Genomic DNA, 21278 nt, shown 5'->3' on the forward strand with positions numbered 1-21278 from the left:
GCCGCAACATCCCCAGACCTTGAGCAGCAGGGAGGAGAGCTGGCCCGGGGAGGTGGCGGTGACACCAGTCTCTTAGGAATGGAACAGTCCAAACGGAGACTTTGTCAGACTCTGCTGTGGAAGAGCCTGGGGGGCCCGGGCCGGTGGGGTGGCTCTTACCTGCCCCTGCCTGCTCGGGGGGCACCTGCTGCTGTCGGGATGCTGCTGGGTTTGGGTTTTTAGATGAGTGTGGCCTGGTGGTGCTTGTGCTGACTCCTGCTTTACATTTCTCTTGGGCAAGGACTGGGACTTCTCATCTTCCGGTGTGTTTTCTGGGCTGAAGATTGACCCTGATACTTTAGTACAGCAGCTCGACTTGGACTCCAGGAGCATTGTGTCCTCCAGAACAGGTTTGTTGTTGTACTTTGGGTGAGTGCCGCGTCAGGCTGTGAGCAAAGACAGCGGGGACCGTGTGTGCGGTGGCTGTCAGAACAAGCCCAGGAGAATGGAGTGCAAACCCAGCTGCCCGTGTTCCTGCAGGGGCTGGGGGAAGTGGTTTATGCTTGGGGCTGGAGGAGGCAGAATGGCTTCGGGGGGGCTTGGTGCTCCCTCAGTGGGGAACTGGCTCCAGGCTGCCTGGCAGCTGCTGTGCCCCGGAGCCCCCACCTGTGGGATGTCCTCATGCGACCTGGGGGACAGCAGAGCCTGGGCTGTGACTCGGGCCCTGGGCTTCCCCTGTGGCTGCTCTTGCCTCACCAGCAGCTGCCATCCTCACCCCCGTAGTTGGTTATCAGGGCGCTTGTGGTGCCCCTGCAGGGCTTCACCCAGGGCAGCCTGATGGCTGCCGGTTCTTCCCTCCTGTCCTTTGCTGGTGCCAGGTCCATGGCCCCATGGCAGAAGAGTCCAGCTCGCCAGGGAGTGAGAGTAGGCACCGGGAGGAGGTGATGGAGGCTCTTCTAGTCCTGCAACAGGGAAACGCTCCCTTAAGTTGCGTAGGGGCAGACAGAGCTTTGTATCTGAAACGGGGTGTCACCTCTAGATGGGACCTGGTGGCACAGCAGCCTGTGCTGGAGCAGAAGGTGCACGTGACGCCCAAATACCTCGTTTGCGAACTTCGTTAGTCTCTTCTCTCCAGGCAGATGAGTTCTGCTGCAGTGACTCTGTTTTCCAGTCCAGGGCTGGAAACAAACCCAGTGACCCCCCAAGTGCCAGTGGTTCCTCAAGCAGTGGAGCGTGGGTCACCTTCGGGCACAGAGCGAGGGGATGGGCAGGTTGGGTGCAGATGCTGTTGCTGGGGATGTTTGCCCGCTGCGCAGGAACCCGTGTGCAATGTGTTGCTTCCAAACCATGAGCTCATCATCGTTGTTCCCCTGCTGGGAACAAGATGTGTGTGCGTGTGTGACCACAGCCACCTCTGCCATGGGACGGACCGTGTCCTGGAGGGCTGGCAGCAGAGAGCCCGGCCTGGCAGGGCAGTCTGGGCTGCGCGAGGCTGGTTTATGGACAGACCGTGCTGCTGGGGCCTGGCTGTGTTTCACGCTCTGTGGCGCTGGCTTCCTGCGACCCGGTGCTTTGTGCTCCTTGGCCCTTTGCAGATGATGGGCTAAAAATAGCTGTTCCTTTGGGGGCTCAAAACTGCCATTCAACGAGCAAAAAGCCATTTGATTCTCTGTTGTTAGATCTTCCCAAGCTGCTGCCCCTTTCTCCTTGTTACGCTCTGGAGCCTGTGGAGGCTTTTTCATGATGGAAATCAGTTCTTTTGTTGTGTGTGTTAATTCAGTGAACTGTCACTGTGCTGTGCACACAGTGGCGGACACCCTGGAGTTAGAAAGAGATTCCAGGTGGATGTGCTTTGTCTCCTGGGATCTCTGGTCAGCTGAGAGCCTGCTTAGAAATTCAGCTTGACTCTACCCCCACCACCCCACCCTTCCTCCCACTCCCCTTAGCTCAGAGCATAGGGCAGAAGGGTAGGATTCTCCTACACATTGTTATTTTAAGATTTAATAGCAAGACAAAAACGTGTTTCTCTCCCACTTGCTTCTCAAGATCTGAGAAGGTCAAGTTGGCAGACTGTTGGTAGGTTACTCTCATTCTCTCCTTTGCTGTTTGTAGCCAAAGAAGATTTTTTTCTGGAGGATGCTCTGTGGCAGTGAAGAGAGCTGGTGTATTTTCCTTCTTACGTGTGTGGGTGCCTCACATCACCACCAATGCCTCATAGTAGCGACCAGACAGAGAGGAGACTTCTCCCTCTACTTTTTTCCCCCCTTAGTTTTCCTCGGTTTATGATGTGACCAGCTTTTGCTGCTCTTTTGGCTGCAGTTATTGTGAGGGAACAGGGAGAAGGCTGATACATGAGTTGGAAAGTTCTACATTTACAGCAGGTTAATGTGAGTGGTGGTGCGTGCCTGTGCAAGTGTGTACTGGGGCTGAAAGGAGGTAGAAAGAGGCCCCTTGTTTTTGGAAGTTAAACTGGTGGTGTTGGTTCTTGCCATCTGAAAGCCCCATTTCTCTGAGGATTTCTGAGGATTCCTCGTGCCTGCTGTGGAGGCTGGGTGACCTGTGGCAGTATCTGCTGCTCTTGTGATCATGGTCTGTTTGTGTACATCTGACACAAGACTGACTCAGTGTGCTGCTTGTGATCAGTGCCAGGTGTCAGTTTAGGCTCTCCTGGCATCAGTAATTCTTGTGGCATGAGAAGGATAGGGTGGAGCTGTGATAAAAAATGTCACCAAAATGGGTTAATTTTAGGTGAGTCTTGGAGGTTTGGTGCTAGAAAGGCAGGGGTCTCAAATGGAAAGTGTTTTAGTATGAGGAGCTCTGAGCCATGTCATACGTGAAGCAGACCTGCTGCAGCCCTCCTGCTCTGCTTCTTGTCTTTAATCATTACTTCATCTTAACAGCGGATTCCAGATGATTTCCACATGGTCATAGGTAACAAAAGCTGGCAACATCACTGTGAACACTGTGGTGAAGTCCAGGAGTTAATTGCTTGCTGAGTGATTGCTTCCTATCAGCGCAGTTTGCTTGGCCCTGATGCAATGTAAATCAAATGCTTTGCCACAATCTAATCCCTACCAGGACTTCTGTTACTAGTGTGGGTGAATAAATCTTGTCTGGATGAGCCTCTGAGCGTGGGAATTAAATATTTCCAACTGAGTCAGAAATAATGGCCTGTCGTGGGGTGTGGGGGGGTGGGTGTTGCCTCTTTTTTTTCGTTTTTCCCTTTAGCTTTCCTTCCTAAGTGTTTGCTCCTTGAAGTAAGGACCTCTTCAAACATGGCTCTGGCAAACCGGTTGCCTGGGAATGTAATTTTTTTTGGAGTGGATGATGAACCAGTTGTGGAATGATGTAAACAACTGGACTGGCAGCTTCCTGCTTTATTTTCAGCTTCTCCAGAAGGGAACCGTGACGAGATGTGTTGTTGAGAAAGCAAAAGTGCAACAGCAGCAAGTGCTACTTCAGAATTGCTTGTAAAATCTTGTCTTGTCACCTTGATTTCTGAGGTTGTGGCCAGAGTAACTTTTCCTGCAGATTGCTCTAGCTTCTCTTGTGCCACTGGCGAGCCAGGAAAATGGGAAACGGTAGATTAAAATGGTTTGCTGCCTCTGGTCCTAGACCAGTTAAGAGTCCTTAAGGAAACCATAAGGTCTACCAGAGGGTAGGTTTGGATTGGACATAAAGACTTTTTTTTTTACCCTGACAGTGGTGAGACACTGGCACAGGTTGCCTAGAGAAACAGTGATGCCCCATCCCTGGAAGTGTTCAAGGTGAGGTTGGACAGGGCTTTCGGCAAGCTGGTCTAGTGGAAAATTAAAGGGCGCTTGGACTAGATGATCTCAGAAGGTCTCTTCCCACCCAAACCACTCTGTGAGTCTATGATTCAGCCCTGAGGTGGTGGGCACAGAGGACATTTGCCAGAACAGAGGTTGTGCTGGGTCTTGCTGTTGCTGAAGTCTGTATCTACATGATATGATGCAAAGCTAGAGGGGAGTTTCAAGCATGTGTGCTGCAGCGTCTTTGCCTTTCCTGTTGTATCTTGAGAGCTTTTGTCCTCTGATGACCGGGACTGACCTGCAACACAGGTTCTTCTGTCACTGGCATGGAGGTGAGCAGAGGAGTAACTGCGCTAGCAGCTGTCACCAGTCTTGTGTTTATTTTGTGCAGGATGCCTCTCTAAAGCTGTTCCCCACTGCAGCACTCATCATATGGGCTGAAAACGGTTTGCTCCACAAACTGCAGGTGACAGTGAATGGCCTGCAAGGAGCGGCTGCAGCCTTTCCAGTGTGTGTGGAATGTGGTGTGCTGTGCTAGTTCAAAATGACAAGATGTTCCGGCTCTATCTGTCTTTGTTATTAGCTGCCCAGGCTTTGGTCTGGGTGAATGTTTGGAGTGTTCAAATGCTCTCCCATAAGCTGATGTCAGAGGTAGCCACCTCTGGGTAGGCTCCTCTGGCTGAAGCCACCCAGCAGACAGGAATAGTCAAAGCGCAGCCACCTTCAGCGCTGAGGAGTCTCTCCCAGGGCAGGCGTGGCTGCACACCTCTCCTTTGCATGCCTCTCATCCCCACCTGTGTACCTTCTGCAAGGTGTCCATGTCCTTCGTGTAACGTGCACAGGTCAAGGATGTGTCCTAGGAGTGGAACATGTAGGTCTCAGGTCAAACTTCCCTCTGTAAGCTGGTGTTTTCTCTGACATTGGATATGAAAGTGCTTGAAACCTCCAGTAGAAGAATTTACAAGAAAGGAAAAAATTGCCGGGAGAGGGAAGATGCTGGGCAGGGATTCAAGGTGGGGTAATACTCTTTACCTCTTCCCCAGCCCCAAGGTTAATGACTGGGCACCCAGAAATGACTGTGAAGGACACTGTGACCTCCAGGACTCCCATTCTTGGCAGGCCTCGGCCACCCTGTGCCCGGGTCTATGATGTCCGGAGGTAGAGCAGAGACTCTCTCACGGGCACCCCCTTGCCGTGGGGAAGGAGCTTGCGTGCCCTTGTGAGGTTGAGAGCTGTGCTGGTGGTGGCATGTGCCTCCGGTGGGGTCTCCCAGGCCAGACAGGTCTCAACTGAAGGGTCAGACAAAGTGTGTCCACAGGCAGGATGGGCTCACTAGCCTTCGGGCAGCCATCCTAGGAGAAGGACAACTCTGACTCCAAACCCGGGCAGATGGAGCTCGTTTAGCCCTTTAAGGCATCCCTCATCTAAGAGAAGGATACTCTGACCAAACCTACGACCCGAGGACTTCGCTGTTACCATCCAAGCTCGCTGGGCCCTGGCAGATGAACCTCAGGTGTAAAGGGTGGAGCCAGTTCCGCGCATGTTGCGCCTCACCTAAAAAATCCCCTGCGCTGGCCCGAAGGGTGCACTCATCGCTTGCAGTGAGCGTGGGAAAAGCCCTTCCCAGATCTTCGTTCACGAAGCCAAGCCATGATGATGATGAAGGACACTGTGTTTATTACCTGTCACCTGACTGGTGTGATGCACGCATGAGATCCTGAGCTGGAGCCTCTGGGTGGGAGGAGGCCGACTCTGCCAGGAGGCCCTCAGTCCCAGTGAGCCCCACACCATAGCTGGGAACATGGCTCTAGATAGCAGTTGACTGTACAGTCCTTCTTCCTTGCTTTTGGACTAAAAAGTATTTGGATTTTTACTACATCTTCAGGAGCTGCTCTTACCTGACAACACCAGATCACCTTGTAAGGGCAGTTTTGGTGTCTGGGTGTTTTTCAATGGGCCCTTACAGAATTGCTTGGTGTTTAAGCAGAGCTTCCGTAGCAGGTTATGGTATGGGAAGCCTCTCCAGTGAGGTCAGATGACATTGGTCTACAGGACACCTCAAAGAGAAGACAACTTGCCTCGAAGGTAGATGGCTCTTGTGTTGCTTCAGTCCAAAGGATGAAAATCACCAGGGCCTTGCTTCAAGAGTCAGTTGGCCATGTTCTGCAGCAGAGGTGAAGAGCTGTGGGGACCGCTTGAAATGGAGGACAGTGACCTGCTGTGGGGACTGCTTGAAATGGAGGACAGTGACCTGCTGTGGGTAGCTTCTGGGAGAATTTAGACTGGGAATCCTTCCGAAAGCTAAAGACACTGGTGCCTTAAAGGAAAATAATAACAATTTTATAAAAGGTAAAGAATCCACACTTCTTAAAATTAGTTTAACAATTTATTATCTGTGCAGCGTGGAGCCGGCTGTGAGAACAGCTGTAAGAAACTCCACTTTAATTAGTCAGTGCAATTAAAGGAGAAGAGCTAAATGAATGACTCAAACCTGCACTGCTTCAAGTGCTTTTATTTCCCTTCTGGAGACAGAGCATTTCCATGTGGCTGCTGCCTTCTGCCAGACCATGGGAATCAGTGGTCTTAGTATTTATGGAAGTAATTAACTTTTTTCCCTTCCCCTCTAGCTGTGGCTAAGTCCTTGTTCTTAAGATTATCTTTAAAAAAAAAAAAAATCCTCCAGTTAGCTAGTGGTCATGGATACTGAGCACTGCACAAACACAGGAACGTTTCCAGAGTGCCTGGATCTACCAAGATGTTTGGAGCCTGCTCCAGGGAGAGGAAGCTATTGGGAGTGGGAAGAGCCTGCAAAGAGTCTTAGGAGTTTGGAAGTTCTCACTGTGGTTTCTGTGGCCGCGGCTGGTGTGTGACGTTCGCTGCCGGCAGTAGTGGAAGGTGTGTGCCTGCCCTGGACCAGCCTTTATGCACTGGAGCTGGGTGGCTGAAGGGGAGTGTAGAGCTCAGTGAGGGATCAATTAGCTTAAATGTCTTTTCCAACCAAAACAATTCTGTGACTTCTTTAGTGAGGATTCTGAGGTGGTGCTCTGTGCTTTTGGACAGCCTTACCTCCTGGTAAAAGCTTGGTGCTCAACCATGTGCGTTTAAGTCAGATTTGTCAGTCTCTTGTGCCACGGAAGGGCTTGCTGAGTTTGGGGTCAGTGTATCCTCTTTGCCTTCCTGGTCAGGCATGATGGGGTGTAGCAGCTCGCATGTCATGCCACGTCATGGTCCATGTGATGATGATTCCCAAAGCTTTAAAAGGATGCTAATCTACCCTGGTATTCTCCTGCTAAATCAGTTTAAAATGGTCAGACATCCTTACTTACACAAAAACAGATCAGCCCCGCTTAGGAGAGCAGTGAAGCTGCAGTGTTACAGAAGAGGGTTAGCACTGAAATCCCCACTGTTGCTGGTCTAATGTTATAGCTTTGGCATAATTGAGTTATAAAATTATCAATGCTGCAAAGAGAGGAGGCACTGTTCTGCCCTGGTGGCAAAGATACCACCCAGCACAAGTCCCGTTAATGAAAACCTCTTCCTGGCCATGAGAGGAACAGCTTAACACTGTGAATTGAGAAATTGAATCCCAAGAGGGATGAAGGAGCGCTTGTGGTGAGGGCAGATTGACAGCTCTGGAAGTCAGAGCCCTTTCCTTGTCACCTGCCTCTGTACAGAGTTGTATTGAGCTGTCAAAAGTATTTCTGAGATATGTGTCCTGGGAGTTTAATATTTAATAGATGTTTTATTTAGAATGTTGGTAGAGGATGGTAGAGCGTGGATGAGATAAGAGATCTCCTTCTGACTGTCCCTTCTGACCTGCCTTGACACGCTTTTAGGATGCAGGAATAAGTCAGCCTCTTCACTCCTCCACGAATACCTGTGGGAAATGCCTGTGAGGAAGATTATTTTGCCTGGCTGTTTTTTCCAAGGACTTTTATGCTAAGCTTGTCACCTACGTGAAGGAGATTTCTGCTTTACCAAGAGAGAAACCTCTGCCCTGCTAATGTGGCTCTTACCGAAGTGTAGGCTGTGTAAATCTCTCAAGAGCTGATGTCTGTAATTCAGTCTAAGTAGGATCTGTAGCATTCATCATCATCATCATGGCTTGGCTTCGTGAATGAAGATCTGGGAAGGGTTTTTCCCACGCTCACTGCAAGCGATGAGTGCACCCTTCGGGCCAGCGCAGGGGATTTTTTAGGTGAGGCGCAGCGTGTGTGGAACTGGCTCCACCCTTTACACCTGAGGTTCATCTGCCAGGGCCCAGCGAGCTTGGATGGTGACAGCGAAGTCATCTGGTCATAGGTTTGGTCAGAGTATCCTTCTCTTAGATGAGGGATGAGCCTTACAGGGCTAAACGAGCTCCATCTGCCCGGGTTTGGATCAGAGTTGTCCTTCTCCTAGGATGGTTGCCCGAAGGCTAGTGAGCCCATCCTGCCCGTGGACACACTTTGTCTGACCCTTCATCTGCGACCTGTCTGGCCTGGGAGACCCTACCGGAGGCACATGCCACCACCAGCACAGCTCTCAACCTCACAAGGGCACGCAAGCTCCTTCCCCACGGCAAGGGGGTGCCCGTGAAAGAGTCGCTGCTCTACCTCCGGACATCACAGATCCGGGCACAGGGTGGCCGGGGCCTGCCAAGAACAGGAGTCCTGGAGGGGGGATCTGTAGTATTACTCTGTGTAAATTATCCTTTATTGGAATAGTAGCAGGTCTCGCTTGCCTGAGGTTTTGGTGTTTTTAATTATACAGCCTGTTATAGAGGCACAGGTAATCTGTAACCCCTCAGTTACAGTACTAATGGGGCAGAAGTTATAGTTACAGAAAAACATGATACTCTCCTGGAGCCAACTCCTCCATTCAGGCCACCACTGATTCAAGTGCTCACTTAAGAAATCATTCATAGTGCTGGCTCCTGTGCCGAGAGCCGTTCTGCTCAGGGGTACAGCGGTATTCTGAGAGTCCTTGTGAGAAATTTAGAGACAAAGGTTTTCTTTATGTTTGAGTAAAAATGTGTGCACCAGCTGAAGGGCTATCTGCCCACTTCAGTGCTTCAAAAGTGGTATTATCGATACTCATATGTGGCATAGCTGGTAACAGCAAGTAATTTATGTTTAACTTTTTAGTCAGGTGGCTTATAGGAAGTAAGTAAGTTTTGGCTTTTTTTTTTTTTTGAGCTGTGAATCTTGATGCAAATTGTTTAAGCTAAATGTAGGAAACAAGATTATGCAGGGATCAAATGCAGAGGATGCTGAAATATTCTGGGTTGTTCAAACTGCTAATTTGGACAGGTTTAGATCGAACTAGCAGTGTTCCGAATATGCCATGAAGCTAACCACAGAAAGTGGATCCTGCAGGAGAAGAACAACTGTGCAAGCAGATGGTGGAGTGAGGAGTGGCTGTCAGCTGGAAGGTGCTCCTGAGAGTGTGGTATTTAGTGATACTGTTAACAGACTCCAGTGGAACATGGTGTTTCAGAGGATATCCAAGGGAAATTGGGGAACACAGATTTGTTTCCTGGCCCACGGGACCTGTGTGCTTGACTGCTTGTGGAGGCCACGCAGAAAATAAGTAGATCTGCTTAAAGAACTTTGGCTTCTGCAGGTATCGTGGATGTTCACACCTGATGTAGCTGTGCATGCGGTGCTCTGGGCTATTGGCTTCTGTCACATTTCCCAGCACACGGCCTTTACAAATTTTTACTGGTGTCTGTTTTCCTCTCCTTCCTTTCGAAATAAGGATTATTTGTAAATTCAGGTCACTGAGTGTTCTTACATAACTGGGAATGGGCTTCTTTAGCATGGGTAGGACATTCCCAGCTGCGACGGGAACAGGCTGTGTCTGTACATACAGTAGTTATTGCGCAGTGCGCTTTGAGCTGGAATAACCTGGTGTGCCCATCAACAGGGAGATGGGGGAAGGCTGTTCCGGGCTGCAGAATTACAGTTTTGAGTCAAAGTTGCTTCCTTCAGTGACATGTTCATCTTTTTTCAGGGAGGTTTCTGGCAATTGCTTTGGATTCATGCCAGTAATTTGTGCCCCTGGGGCTGGACTCGCGTGCTCCTCTGCAGCTGCAGGCACGCTTGTTGGGAAAGTGTATGATTAAAAAAGGGGTAAAAATGCTGAGCAGATAGAGGAGTAGGAAAAAAGAGAGTGAAAAACAGCCCTGTGAAGACCAGGGTCAGAGAAGGAGGGAAGTAGTTCCTCCAGTCACTGCAGCAGCCTGTGGAGAGGACCACGGTAGATAAGTGTGAGCAGGAAAGAGCAGAGACAGCAGCTCTGATGTACTGACTGTAACCCCATTCTCTGCCCTCCTACACTTGCTCGGGGGAGGAGGAAGAGGAGTTGGAGTCGGTAATGAAGGAGCGAAGCTGAGCCTAGGGAGCAGGGCGGTGGGTGGGGAAGGGTGTTTTAGCGTCTTGTCTTTTTCTCACCACCTGATTCTATTTGAATTGGCAATACATTAAATTAATTTTCCCCAAATCAAGTCGAATCTGATGATTGGCGAGTCATGTCCCTGTCATTTACCTCAGCCCAGGAGCTTTCCATCTTATTTTTTTCATTGAGGAGGATGAGGGAGGGAGCGGCTTGGTGGGCAGCTGGCCAAGGTCAGCCCACCACTTTACTGTAGCTCGGTAAAAGCGCCAGCTAGAATGGTGGCTCCGTGGCTGAATGTGAAGCATTTGTTGAGCAATGTGAAGCATTGTCCAAGCATTGTACAGGTCCAGAGACACCTTTGCATGAGAACTGCATTCCTGTGTTTGTCATCAACACTCACTGATATTTGAGTCATTCCCCCATGTTTCTGTTGTCCTTGTACACCTGGGACAGCATCATGACCCCTGTGGAAGGGAAGTGTATGGTCCAATTCTATATTACGAGGTTATGGTATTTTCTTTGCTAGTTTGAATAAAGAGATCTAACATGTTAACAGCATCCAGATGGACCCAAGGAAGGTATGTAGAAGGCGAATGCAGCAAATGTACTTTGGAGGTAACTTTAGAGGGAGGATGTCTCTCGTGGAAGCTGCAGAGGTGAGCTGGTACACTGGATTGTGTCCTGAAGGTCCGAATTAGGAACCACTCCCCTCCTCCCTCTATTTGGGTAAGGAAAGGGAGCAGAGCAGGACACGGCCATATAGTCATAATTTAAGCTCAGAAAAGTACAGAATGGGTCTGGATCCATGTGGGTGTTTCTTCTGCCTATGTGCTGTGCAGGAGATGCTGCTTTGCTCCAGCTGTGACTGCACTGTTGACAGCTCTGAGGCAGGAGAGGACATGCCTGTGGCAGAACAGCACTTACCTTTCTGAGAGCGCTTTTCACGTTAGATATGCTCATTAGAGGGCAGCAGAATAACTCTTTTTCTAGGTCAGTTCTGTATTTTGGAATGATATTTTTCTGCTTCACAGGACACGGAACAAAATTTTCCAGTTCCAACTTCAGTTTTTCCCAGTGCAATGAGTGTGTAGAACAGTGATGCTCATACAAAAACATATAAAATACGTTTAAGTATAAACAAATATGGAGCAGTTATAGTAAAAACTTGCTTCTTGGGAGCTCCTAAGTGTTGCAGGCTCAAATGAGATAGAGTTCCTCTAAGATTAAACCACAAATGGCTAGCACTGTATGTGGAGGAGCAGCCAAAGGGACGTTTCACAGCTAACTTATTTTTTGCTCGGCCTAATTCTTGTTTGACCTATATGTCCATATGCATCAATTGATTTGTTTCCTATACCCCAGCTGTTGCTGCTACCTTTTTCTGCTTGAAGAAAATGTTGAAGAACCAGAGTTGCTCCATCTGAAAGTAATCTTTAAATGAGATCTGATGGTACACCCCCCCGTCCTCTGTAATATAAATACTATAAATAATTATGGCACAGTCTTTAAAGGCTAAGCGAGGTGGGGATTTGGAGCCCAACATCACAATACTTAACTGCATGATTTATTATGTAACATTCATAGAAGAAGATTGTAGTGCTGTTGGACTTTGCAGCTGGTGTGTTTCTGACTTCAAAAAGAGCTGTGTAGAAATCCTGGCTTGGAGCAACTGTCTCCGGTGCACGTCTGATTAGCCACATCCTGCACGCTGTTGACCTCTCTGGGACGTGAGCTGGTTCAAGGCAGCTCAAACAGCAGGAGAAATGGGTTTTTCAGTTTTAGCAGCATCGGCCATTCGTTTCCAACAGATGGCTCTGATTTTGCAAGGTCCTCACTGGAAGCAAAACCTCATTAATTAGATGAAAGTGAGTATTTCAAGAGATGTCTTGAGAATCTTGGCTGAATCTTTCTCTTTCTGAAGCCCCTTGGCCTCAGGTGGTGGAGCGTGTGTGAGGATTGGCGGGGGAGGACACAACACCTTCCTTTCTTTCCCAGAATGTGTAGGGTATTTTCACAAGGCATCCCACGGATTTCCGTATCTCCCTATCCAAAGGGGCACAGGTCCACCCAAAGGGTTGTGTAGCTCCTCAGGATATAGTAGGTGCCATGTGTTCATCACATGGCTGGGGGCTCCAGCACAGTGGAGTGTACTTGACTGCTGCTTTCTGCTCTACATTATTTTTTAGGATGGCAATATCCTAGCCTGCAAACCACTGAAGTGGAACAGCCTTCTTGATACTGGCAAGCATTGTTCCTGGCACAGTAGAATAGTCCCCACAGTTTGATCAGTCCCACCTCCTGGAGAAGTCCAGATTGTGCTTTGCACTCTCAGTCTGGGATCCACTGGGAAGCTGGCATTTCTTCACGTCTTCATTGCAACACCTCAGTGAAGGCAGGACTAACGGGAATGTCCTCATCAGGAAAGGAAAGCTGAGCAAAGCCAGAAAAATGTCTCATAGCTTTTGGCAGCTCTTGGCCCATTAGGTAAAAAATATCCTGTCAACAGAGTGAAAAGATTAAACTCAGTCTTACAGCAAGTGAGTCGTGCTGAGTCTGTAGGCGCATGACACGTGGATCTAAACCCATTTGATGTTTGGTCCATATTAGGAAATGAGCAGGCACAGTGCTGATGCCAGCAGTCCTCCTCACCACAAAAAAATACTCGTCCTGCCAGCATCTCCTACACAACGTGGTCTTTTCTGGCCCTTCTTGTACAATGAAAGTCTCTCTCTTGTAAGAACTAATACGATATTTTGTTGGGAATGCTGGTACTCACGGTAGGTGTGTTTTGGGCATGGTGAGCTTAAGTATTGCCAGATTGCCGCTTGGGAAGCGGGGCTGTAGGGCTTTTCATTTGAGGAACACTTTCTTTACAGGAACAATGCCAGATCGTGTTTGCCTGAGAGTCTGGGGGTGCTGAAGCACAGAGAGGTGAGGGGACAGGCAGGTCTCGGGGTTCTCTGGTTTAGTGCTGTAGTCCCAGACCTGAGAAGATCAAGGCAATGCCAAATGTCAGGCAACTCTGAAAACTAACAGCAGGGAGAGTCAGAAAAGCACGTACTGTGGTTTGATCCTTTCCCACCCCCCGTTACTTGTTTTAATGACATGGGCATTCTTGGAACACCTCCCTCCTGGCAGCTGCTGATCTCGTTGCTGCACTGGGTGGATGGGGCTGTGGTGAGAGCACCCATTTGTGCTAATGCAGGCGTGGTGTAAATGCTGTGCAGCAGCGCGTGCCGTTTGCTGAGGCTTGTTATTGTGTGTGCTGCTGGCAGGGCTTGAGAGAGCGTGAAGTACAAAGTGGCAGAGTTTTTTTGCTTGCTTAAAAATGGGTTCTACCAGGAGAATGTCATTCCAGGATGGCTGGCTGATCCTGGCCTGCACGTTTCAAATAAAGAGAAGGGGAAGAGGTGATATGATGTAGAATAAAATAACCTCTGCCTTTCCTAGAAGGGCCCAGATACTGATTTTTCTTTTTTCAGGATTTCATCTTTGTTTAATTGAGCCAAGTGGGCATAATATTGGAGTCAAGTGGCTTGCTCTAGTTTAAGGCTTGTTTGAAAAAAGGAAATTGTCTTGTGTGAGAATCATGGTGGGAAAGGCAAAGGATCCCCAGCAGAGTGGTGAAGACCAGATTTGACAGGAGTTGAAGAATGCTGTAGGAGGTCTGTAGTGAGGTAATGATCACAATGGTCTGTTGAGGGACTCAGTAAAGCTGCAGAATGGAGCCCATGTGTCCCCTGGAGCCAAACAGAAGTGAAAGGTAGGGGGATGTAGGGCTCTCCAAGGGGGAAGATGCTGTGGGAGTGTCATGTGTTGCATAAGATGGCAAAGGCAGTGATTGTATTCATGCCTCGGGGCTTTTGGGAGCCCTAAATTGTTCACCGAAGCAGAAGAGCCGTTGAGACAGCAGAAAAGTACGGCAGCTACCAGAAGCGTCGGAGGCTGAAGAGGCGGCGAAGCAGTATTTTGTCCAGTTCCATTTACAGGACAGTCCATGTACCCATCAGGAGGGAAGGAGACTTGAGGTGCTTGGGCACCTCCTAGAATGAGTGTTTCCACAGGTTAGGTTCACTGGACTGTGTAATCCGCACCACCACCACAAAAAAACCAGTAGTTCACTGTGCCATGTTTGAATGCTCGAATTAGTAAGGCCTTTTCAAGGTTCAAAGGGCCAATATGATCATAGTCTTTATGCAGACACTGAATCACCTTTCTCTGTCGTTTAAGGGCTTCTGCTTGGCTCTTCTAGTCTTGATCTTGTGGTGAAGCGTTTACTTATCAATGGTAGTCAGTTTTATAATGCGACAAAGAAAACATTCAGCTTGTTTCTGAATGTACCTTGCAGCCCTTTGAGCTGAGAGGGCCGTGTGCTGCTGTTGGGCAGGTGAGGGTATCTGGGTGCAGCAGATGCTACCCAGCTTGAGACTGGGGTCAAGATCTTTCTCCACACCATCACAGACCAGAGTAGTGGAGATTTCATGCCCTGTGCTTCTCCAGGTGATTATTTGTCTAGCTCCATTCCTCAAATGCTTTCTAGTTTTGGAATCTGCTATATGTGCTCCAAAAAAAAAAAAAAAAGGAAAGGGGAAGGATGGGCAATGAGATTCCCGCATGTCATTTGTTGCCCAGTTGTGTGTAGGCAAGCTGAATGGTGATTGCTGGCTAGAGGTCAAATAGTGCCTGTTGCAGACAGTTTGGGAAGCTTTCCTGGATATTCTCACCCTCCTTCCTACTTTGCATTTACGTTAGCGTTGCAGTCCTCTGTGCGTGCAGCAGTTTATAAAGCCACTTACAATGCAAGTGGTGTTGGAACTGACTGATCAAAATGTGACCGGGATCGAGCTAATAATTCTTAGATTATGTAAATAGTGGAAGTCCGCTGACATTATGCAGGCGGAATTGTTGAGCTCTTTTCCATGTGTAAATCTTAAACTATCTTGTATATGTTGACTAAGCAGGCTATGGGGTAAAAGAAATTGATGTGATTACATTAAATATACGACTGTTTGTGGTAGAAGATACAGTTGGATTTCTGTTCCCTTGGTGCTCCCAAACTGTTCGGTGTTTGGGTTTCCTGGTGTACAGGAGCAGTGACAGCTGCAGATGGTGGGATTAACTCCTTGACGTACAGTTGTGCAATAGATAGGACAGTGTGGGGAGGGGAAGCGCACCCCACTAATCTGCCACAAAGACTTAAAAATCAAGGGCAATGTCTGACGTGTGATTAATTTTTTTCATTTCCTTGTCAATGCATGGAGTGTTGGCAGTGAGGAAAAAAACCCATGCCATGGAGAGCCTGAGACGAGGCATGTTAAAGAATCCAAGGAAATCTGCCAGGAAAGGAGGATTAATCAACGGTTAAAATATCCTAGTGGAAGCTCTGCTCTGAGTAAGGTTCAGAGTAATTACTTTGTGAAAACTCTGATCAGAGCAATATGGAAGTGCCTCTTGAAACTCCGCTTCTGCTTTCCTTTCCGCTGGTGCATAGGTATTGCCCAAGTACTTTGAATGCGTAGAAGGTGCTGCCAGGGTTCACTGAGCTTCTTAACACAGGTCAAGAGAAGCGCACGTGCCTCACCTTAACGGAAAAATCCATCAGCCAACCTGGCTCTGTGAGCTCACAGCAGTGTCGGCAGCCTTTCAGAGCTATTGTGTTCATCTGTAGATCAGTTCATCAGCGTGGATGCTGAAGGTGTGGAATATGAGCAGTGATTAAATGGATCAGAGCTTTTTTGCTTGGAAGAGATGACTGAGAAAAGAGGAGCTGATGAAGTTTAGTAAAATATGATTGCCACAGAGGTGAAGACAGATTAAACTTGTTCCCAGTCTCTTCTAGTGAGATAAGTGGAAGAAATAAAATTAAACTAGAAGATGCTGGATTCAGGATGGGCAGAGATCCTTCAGAAAAATTGCAGTTCAGTTGTAGGACTCCGTGCACATAAGTATTCTGAATTTCTAGTACCCACATGGGCTTCAAAGCAACTGGTCAGATCCGCCAAAATAAAAATACATTAGGGGTACTAAATACACTCACTTTATACTTGGGCATTCATTGCTGGCCCTGTTGGACGTGTGGTGTTGGCTTGCATGAAGCTTTGGCCAGGCCTGGAATGTTCTAGCTCAGTGGTACTATTTACTAGTGGTAAAGCTGGTTGCCAAGGCTCAAACTCAAGTCCTCAAAGTGCCTTCTGTTGAAGCTCTGGGAGGTTTCCATGTGTAGCTCCCGCAGTGATGGTTGGCAGGGTCAGTGCTTGCTCATCAATAGCGCAACAGGCAAGGGGGGGCTGGTCGTGGCTCTTCCCAGTGTGCATTACGCTGGGCTAGCTCCATGGGTGTGTCATCTCTTGGGGCTTCCGTTGCGTTCCCAAACCTGTCCTGCGCTTGGCAGGTGATGTCGTGTCTCCTGACTTGTGTAAATGCTTTAATCACACCTGCGGCATAACTGGGCAGCTGGATGTGTAATGCTGCAGAGGGGACTTTTTTATTGAAATGCATGGGCTGCTAAACTTGAATTATGCCAACTGATCAGTCTCTGGGGAGCCTGGCACAGAGGAGGTATTCAAATGAAAACCACCAAAAGGAGAGAGGCAACAGGCCTCCTGGAAACGTGTAAGGGGAATGTTGGAGACTTTCCTGTATTCATCGGTTCTGCTCATTAGGATTTGTGTGTGGCAGTAATATCTGTTCCTGCAGCAGTTCGAGGTACTTAGTTGCCATGCGCTTCACAGCAGTGATGCTCATGTGATCCTCTGTGCTGCGAAGGGGTGTTCCCTCCAATGCACAGCTCCAGTGGCTGGTCTTTGTCTCCTGAAGCTACAGACCCTTACAGCTGGGGCTGGGGCCAGTGGGGTACAAGTTAGACTTTGGGGTTTTTTGACCCTTCTGTCTGTAGTGGAAGTGGCTGAAAATTGCTAAATCTGCCCAGTCTGTGTTGCACTCGATACTTAGCTTTCTTCTCTCCTGCACTTCCTGATGGCCTTCAGGTCTGTCACGGAATTGGTGAAGGGAAAAAGAAAAGGGAAGGAAGTTTGTCCACTGTATGTGGCAGGAGTTTGCTGGCAGTGCTGTCTCAGGTCAAGTACAGCAGTGCAGTACATAGCCTTTCTGTAAGAGATGAGGCATCTGTTCCATGTTTCTTGCTTCAAGACACCGTGTGCGGGTTTTGGATGGAAAATAAGGTCCATGGCCAAGACTGGAAATGTCCTTCAGCTACTATAGCACGGGAGAGGAGAGATTATGGTTAAACAAGCAAACAGGGCAGGAATATAGTAAACAATAGAAATGCTGACTCTGCTGGCCTGGGAAAAAGGGTAACCTGAACCCAAGTGGCTGGAAGCAACTGTTTGGAGGCTGGGGAGAAAGCTGCAGCAGGGATCAGTTGGAAAGGGCAGGGACTGATTGGATTAATTAGGGCAGCATGGAAAGGCAAACCCCATCATCAGTTACTCATGCACTACCTGAAAGAAAATAAGGTATGGCAAGCTCTTTTTTCTTCCTCTGTTGTTTAGTCTTGCCCAGGATCAGGCACTAGGGATTCCTTAGTAGAGGCTTGGACCTTCTTCTTGCCCCTTTGTCACAGCAAAGGATGTGTCTGGTTAACATCGCAGTGTGGCCTTTCCTGGAGCTTTATTCTCTGGGCACCTCTGATGATCGGTCTCTGCATGGTGTGAAGTTTTAGGCTGTGAAGTCTTCTGCCCGAACCCTCCTTCTTACCTCACGCCCTTTCCTAATGCAGACTAGAGCTGTTAGCCCTCCCCTGTGTTTCTCTTCCCATTCTGTTTTCTTCTGTTCATTTCTTTTTTTTTCCAAATTCAAGCTGTTTCTGCTTATTTCTTGTAAAATTCCCCATGCACATTTGAAGGGAAGTTTCTGTCATCTTTAATTTAGTAGCCACATGCTCCTCTCTGGAGTATGTGCTCTGGGCCAAACTGGGCAGTGGGGTGGCTGATGCAGTACTGCTGGTTTTATGGGTTTACCACTGAATTTAACGGCACAGTTATGGGGCCGTAAGAGCTGTGCTACGTGCTGTGAGAGACCACACTATTCAGCTGTTAAGTAATCTGTGGGGAAGAAGAGAGGGAGGAGATGCTGTAGCAGTGTTCATCATAACTGTTCGACAGACAGATGAGGGCAATGTGGTTGAAGTTTGTTCTTCAGAGCATGGATCCAGGTTTGCCTGTTGGGAGTCCTCTGTGAGCTGCCACCCCGCCTTTACCTCCTCCTGACTAACAACATGGCTCTTCTGGAGGCAGACCTGAGGTGGTGTCTGAGCCTGGCTGGGAAATCAAGCCGCAGTGGCATGCCAGGTCCTGCCTCTGGTTGCCATGCCTTCTCCATTTCCTGGTGGAGCTGTGGCAGCTGCCTTTTTTTTGGCCGTTTGTTCTTCTAATTAGATCCTCTGGAACAGGCAGAACCCAGCTGAGAAATCTGTAGCCAAAAACATGAAAGGAGAAGGCGAAATTGGAGAGGAAGGAAGATTTTTCAGGCTGTTGATGAGCTGGTGATAAAACAATTCAAAACCTGCCAGTCTGATGTTGACTCCTGACCTGTTTCTGAAGCCACTTCTGTTAGGTAATCTCAGACTGGGAAGTCCATCCTGTACATTAGGGTGAGAATTAGCACTGGGATGTTTGATCAGGGTATTTGTTTCTTCCCCTCCTTGTCTCATGGCAGAAGTGTGGATTTCTGTGGTTCCCCTGGGTGGGGCAGCTGTGCCTGCAGGGTGAGGGTTGGTATGGGTCAGTCTGACCCTCGACAGTGAGCTGGGGCACCTACCTTGGCAATGCGGGGGCTGGACACAGGGCTCTCTGAGACCTTTGAAGCAGCACTGCTATGCATTTTGGTTGCTTGGTTTGAATAAATCTAAAAGAACCTTGAAATCATGATGTATTTCAAGAGCCAGCTTGGCCTTGTTGCTGCTTCTGACACAAACAAGAAGCTTTCATACCTGGGCTCCTGGCAGCATGCGGAGAGCAGAGGAGAGGACTGCAGAAATCTGCCTCAGAACAGATTTGTCTTGTGTCGGGGCGGGTCAAGAAGCTTTCATACCTGGGCTCCTGGCAGCATGCGGAGAGCAGAGGAGAGGACTGCAGAAATCTGCCTCAGAACAGATTTGTCTTGTGTCTGGGCGGGTCAGCTGATCTACTCAGAGTAACTTGGACACAAAGCAGGAGTATTCCCACATTGTGGTCCTTCATTTCTTTTTTTGTTTTTTTTTTGGTTTTTTTTAGTATGAGTTTAGTAGATCATTGAGGGTTTTCTGGTCTGGGCTCTGAAGGAAGCTTTAAACCAAAAAAATCTCCACTAATCAAACTCTGACATTGCACTTAATTTCCAGCATCCTGCCCACTGCTGGAATTACCAAGTCAGATCTTTAGGCCAGAGGTATGAAGCATTGATTTTCAGTTTTCTGTTTTTTCTCAGTGCTGCTACCGCTGAACTTCTTATTGCAACTAGATCTTTCTAACCTTCCCGCATAGCTTGTCATGGGTTGGCGTACCATGTCAGAACATACAGGTAGCCAAGCGGGCAATGCCATCTTTTGACAGCAGCCAGCAGGGAAAACCTGCAGGGCAATAGAGCAACATTTTCCTAAAAGTCCTTAGCTGGGCACTTAAAACTTCCAGCACCTAGTAACTATGATGAAAAATCAGCGAGCTGCAGATGCTGCCAGTGCCAAATACTCTGAGCCCTCTTGTTCCTCCAGCCTCAAGAGGTTCTGCAGACATTCCCTCTGCCCTTGCTGGTGAGTCCAGCTGGGGAACTTGGAGTGCTCATGTGCGTCTTTGTGTCAGGCTGGAATAGAGACAACAGCTGGCCCAGAGATATGTTGCTACCGACAAATTTTAACCTCTGTCTAAAATAGATTATGGGGTCCTTAGACCTTGGGGCTCAAGTCTGAAAGATCAGTCCAGCTCTCGAACAACTTGCTGCTGCTGAAGATGAGAAGGGCTGCTTCCTCCTATCCCTGCTCCTGGCCACGTGTCTTCCTGGCCTGGTGCTGCCTTGGTTTGGTTCAGCTTGCTAAACTAGTGGAAAGCTAACCTGGTGGAAGTGAGATGGTTTTTCTTTTGGAGGTGCACATCAGAGTTGGGGCAGGAGGCTGTGGGGGAGGCGTGGCGGTAGGTGGCTGCCCTTGCAGCACCATGCTCTTGGGTCAGCTAAGCTGAGCTCTCGTTGGCCTGCGCCTGGAGCTGCTCTCCGCTGGAGTCTGCCTGCTCTTGTCTCCCTGCCAAATTTCCAGATGTCGTGTGTTGATAATGCCGCTGGTATTGACACGGCTGCACGTTGCGTGTCAATCTTTCCAGAAGAAACAGCGCTGTCTCTGTCATTTAGGGAGATCGATTGCAATTGATTTTGTTTTTTTCCTCTAGTTCCATTAGAGACGAGCAATCCAATATTGCATCAGTATTCTCTGGAGCAGGTCAGCACCTTCCAGACCCCTTCCCTGCTCCCCGAACCACCCTTGAGCATCCTCCCAGCATCCCAGCAGAGTCTGAGGACTGCATCTGCTCAGGCGTTTGTTCCCCCTTCTTCATAGGCTTGGACCTGGGTGGGAGGAGACTTAGATTGCTGGAAACTTAGATTGGCTTTCCTCTATTTGTACTAGAAGGAAGTTACCCTGATTTTTAAATGTGAGGCCCTTGTGTAGAAGCAACTGCTCTCACTGTGCTGCTAGTGGGTATTTGCTGATGGTGGGAGCAATCCCTTTAACAGGAGGTGGGGTCTTGGCGTGTAGAGACCTTGGAGTGGGGTGCTCGAAGGGTTGCCTGCACAGGCATGTAGTGGAAGAGGCTGCTGGTGTGCCGAGAAAGCTGCTCTCCTGAACAGGAGTTTATCAAAACCAGTCAAGACTCCCTCTCTGATGCATAGCCTACCAGAGGTTGAGCACTGTACACCTCACGTGTGGCTGACTACACTTCAGCTCTTTGTCTGGCCTGGCATGTTTTTCTGGAATGTGTATTTTGGCGGAATCTCAGCTATAGACGCTGGAGCACTGTTTCTGCTTAATGGAAGGTCTTTTTGGGGTGGGAAAGCAGAGGAGTGACGTTTCACCTTCCTTGTCACACTTTTGCTGCTGTGCTCTGAGCTTAAAGGCAGACAGCCTGAGGCCACACAACTACCTGGACAGAGATGGTCCTTCCT

At 48.7% G+C, this 21278-nt stretch overlaps 1 protein-coding gene across 1 annotated transcript in view; it reads left to right on the plus strand.

Moving 5' to 3' along the window:
* Positions 1–21278, plus strand: part of FAM207A (family with sequence similarity 207, member A) — a gene marked incomplete at its 5' end in the record, with an annotated part of 40742 nt that overhangs the window by 1103 nt on the left and 18361 nt on the right. Inside the window, one exon of the mRNA XM_010136777.1 lies at positions 281–389. Coding sequence (XP_010135079.1) covers positions 281–389 — 109 coding nt within the window. The remainder of the gene's footprint in view (positions 1–280; positions 390–21278) is intronic.

This window comes from Buceros rhinoceros, unplaced genomic scaffold (genome assembly GCF_000710305.1).
Source record: "Buceros rhinoceros silvestris isolate BGI_N320 unplaced genomic scaffold, ASM71030v1 scaffold13995, whole genome shotgun sequence".
Classification (NCBI taxonomy): domain Eukaryota; kingdom Metazoa; phylum Chordata; class Aves; order Bucerotiformes; family Bucerotidae; genus Buceros; species Buceros rhinoceros.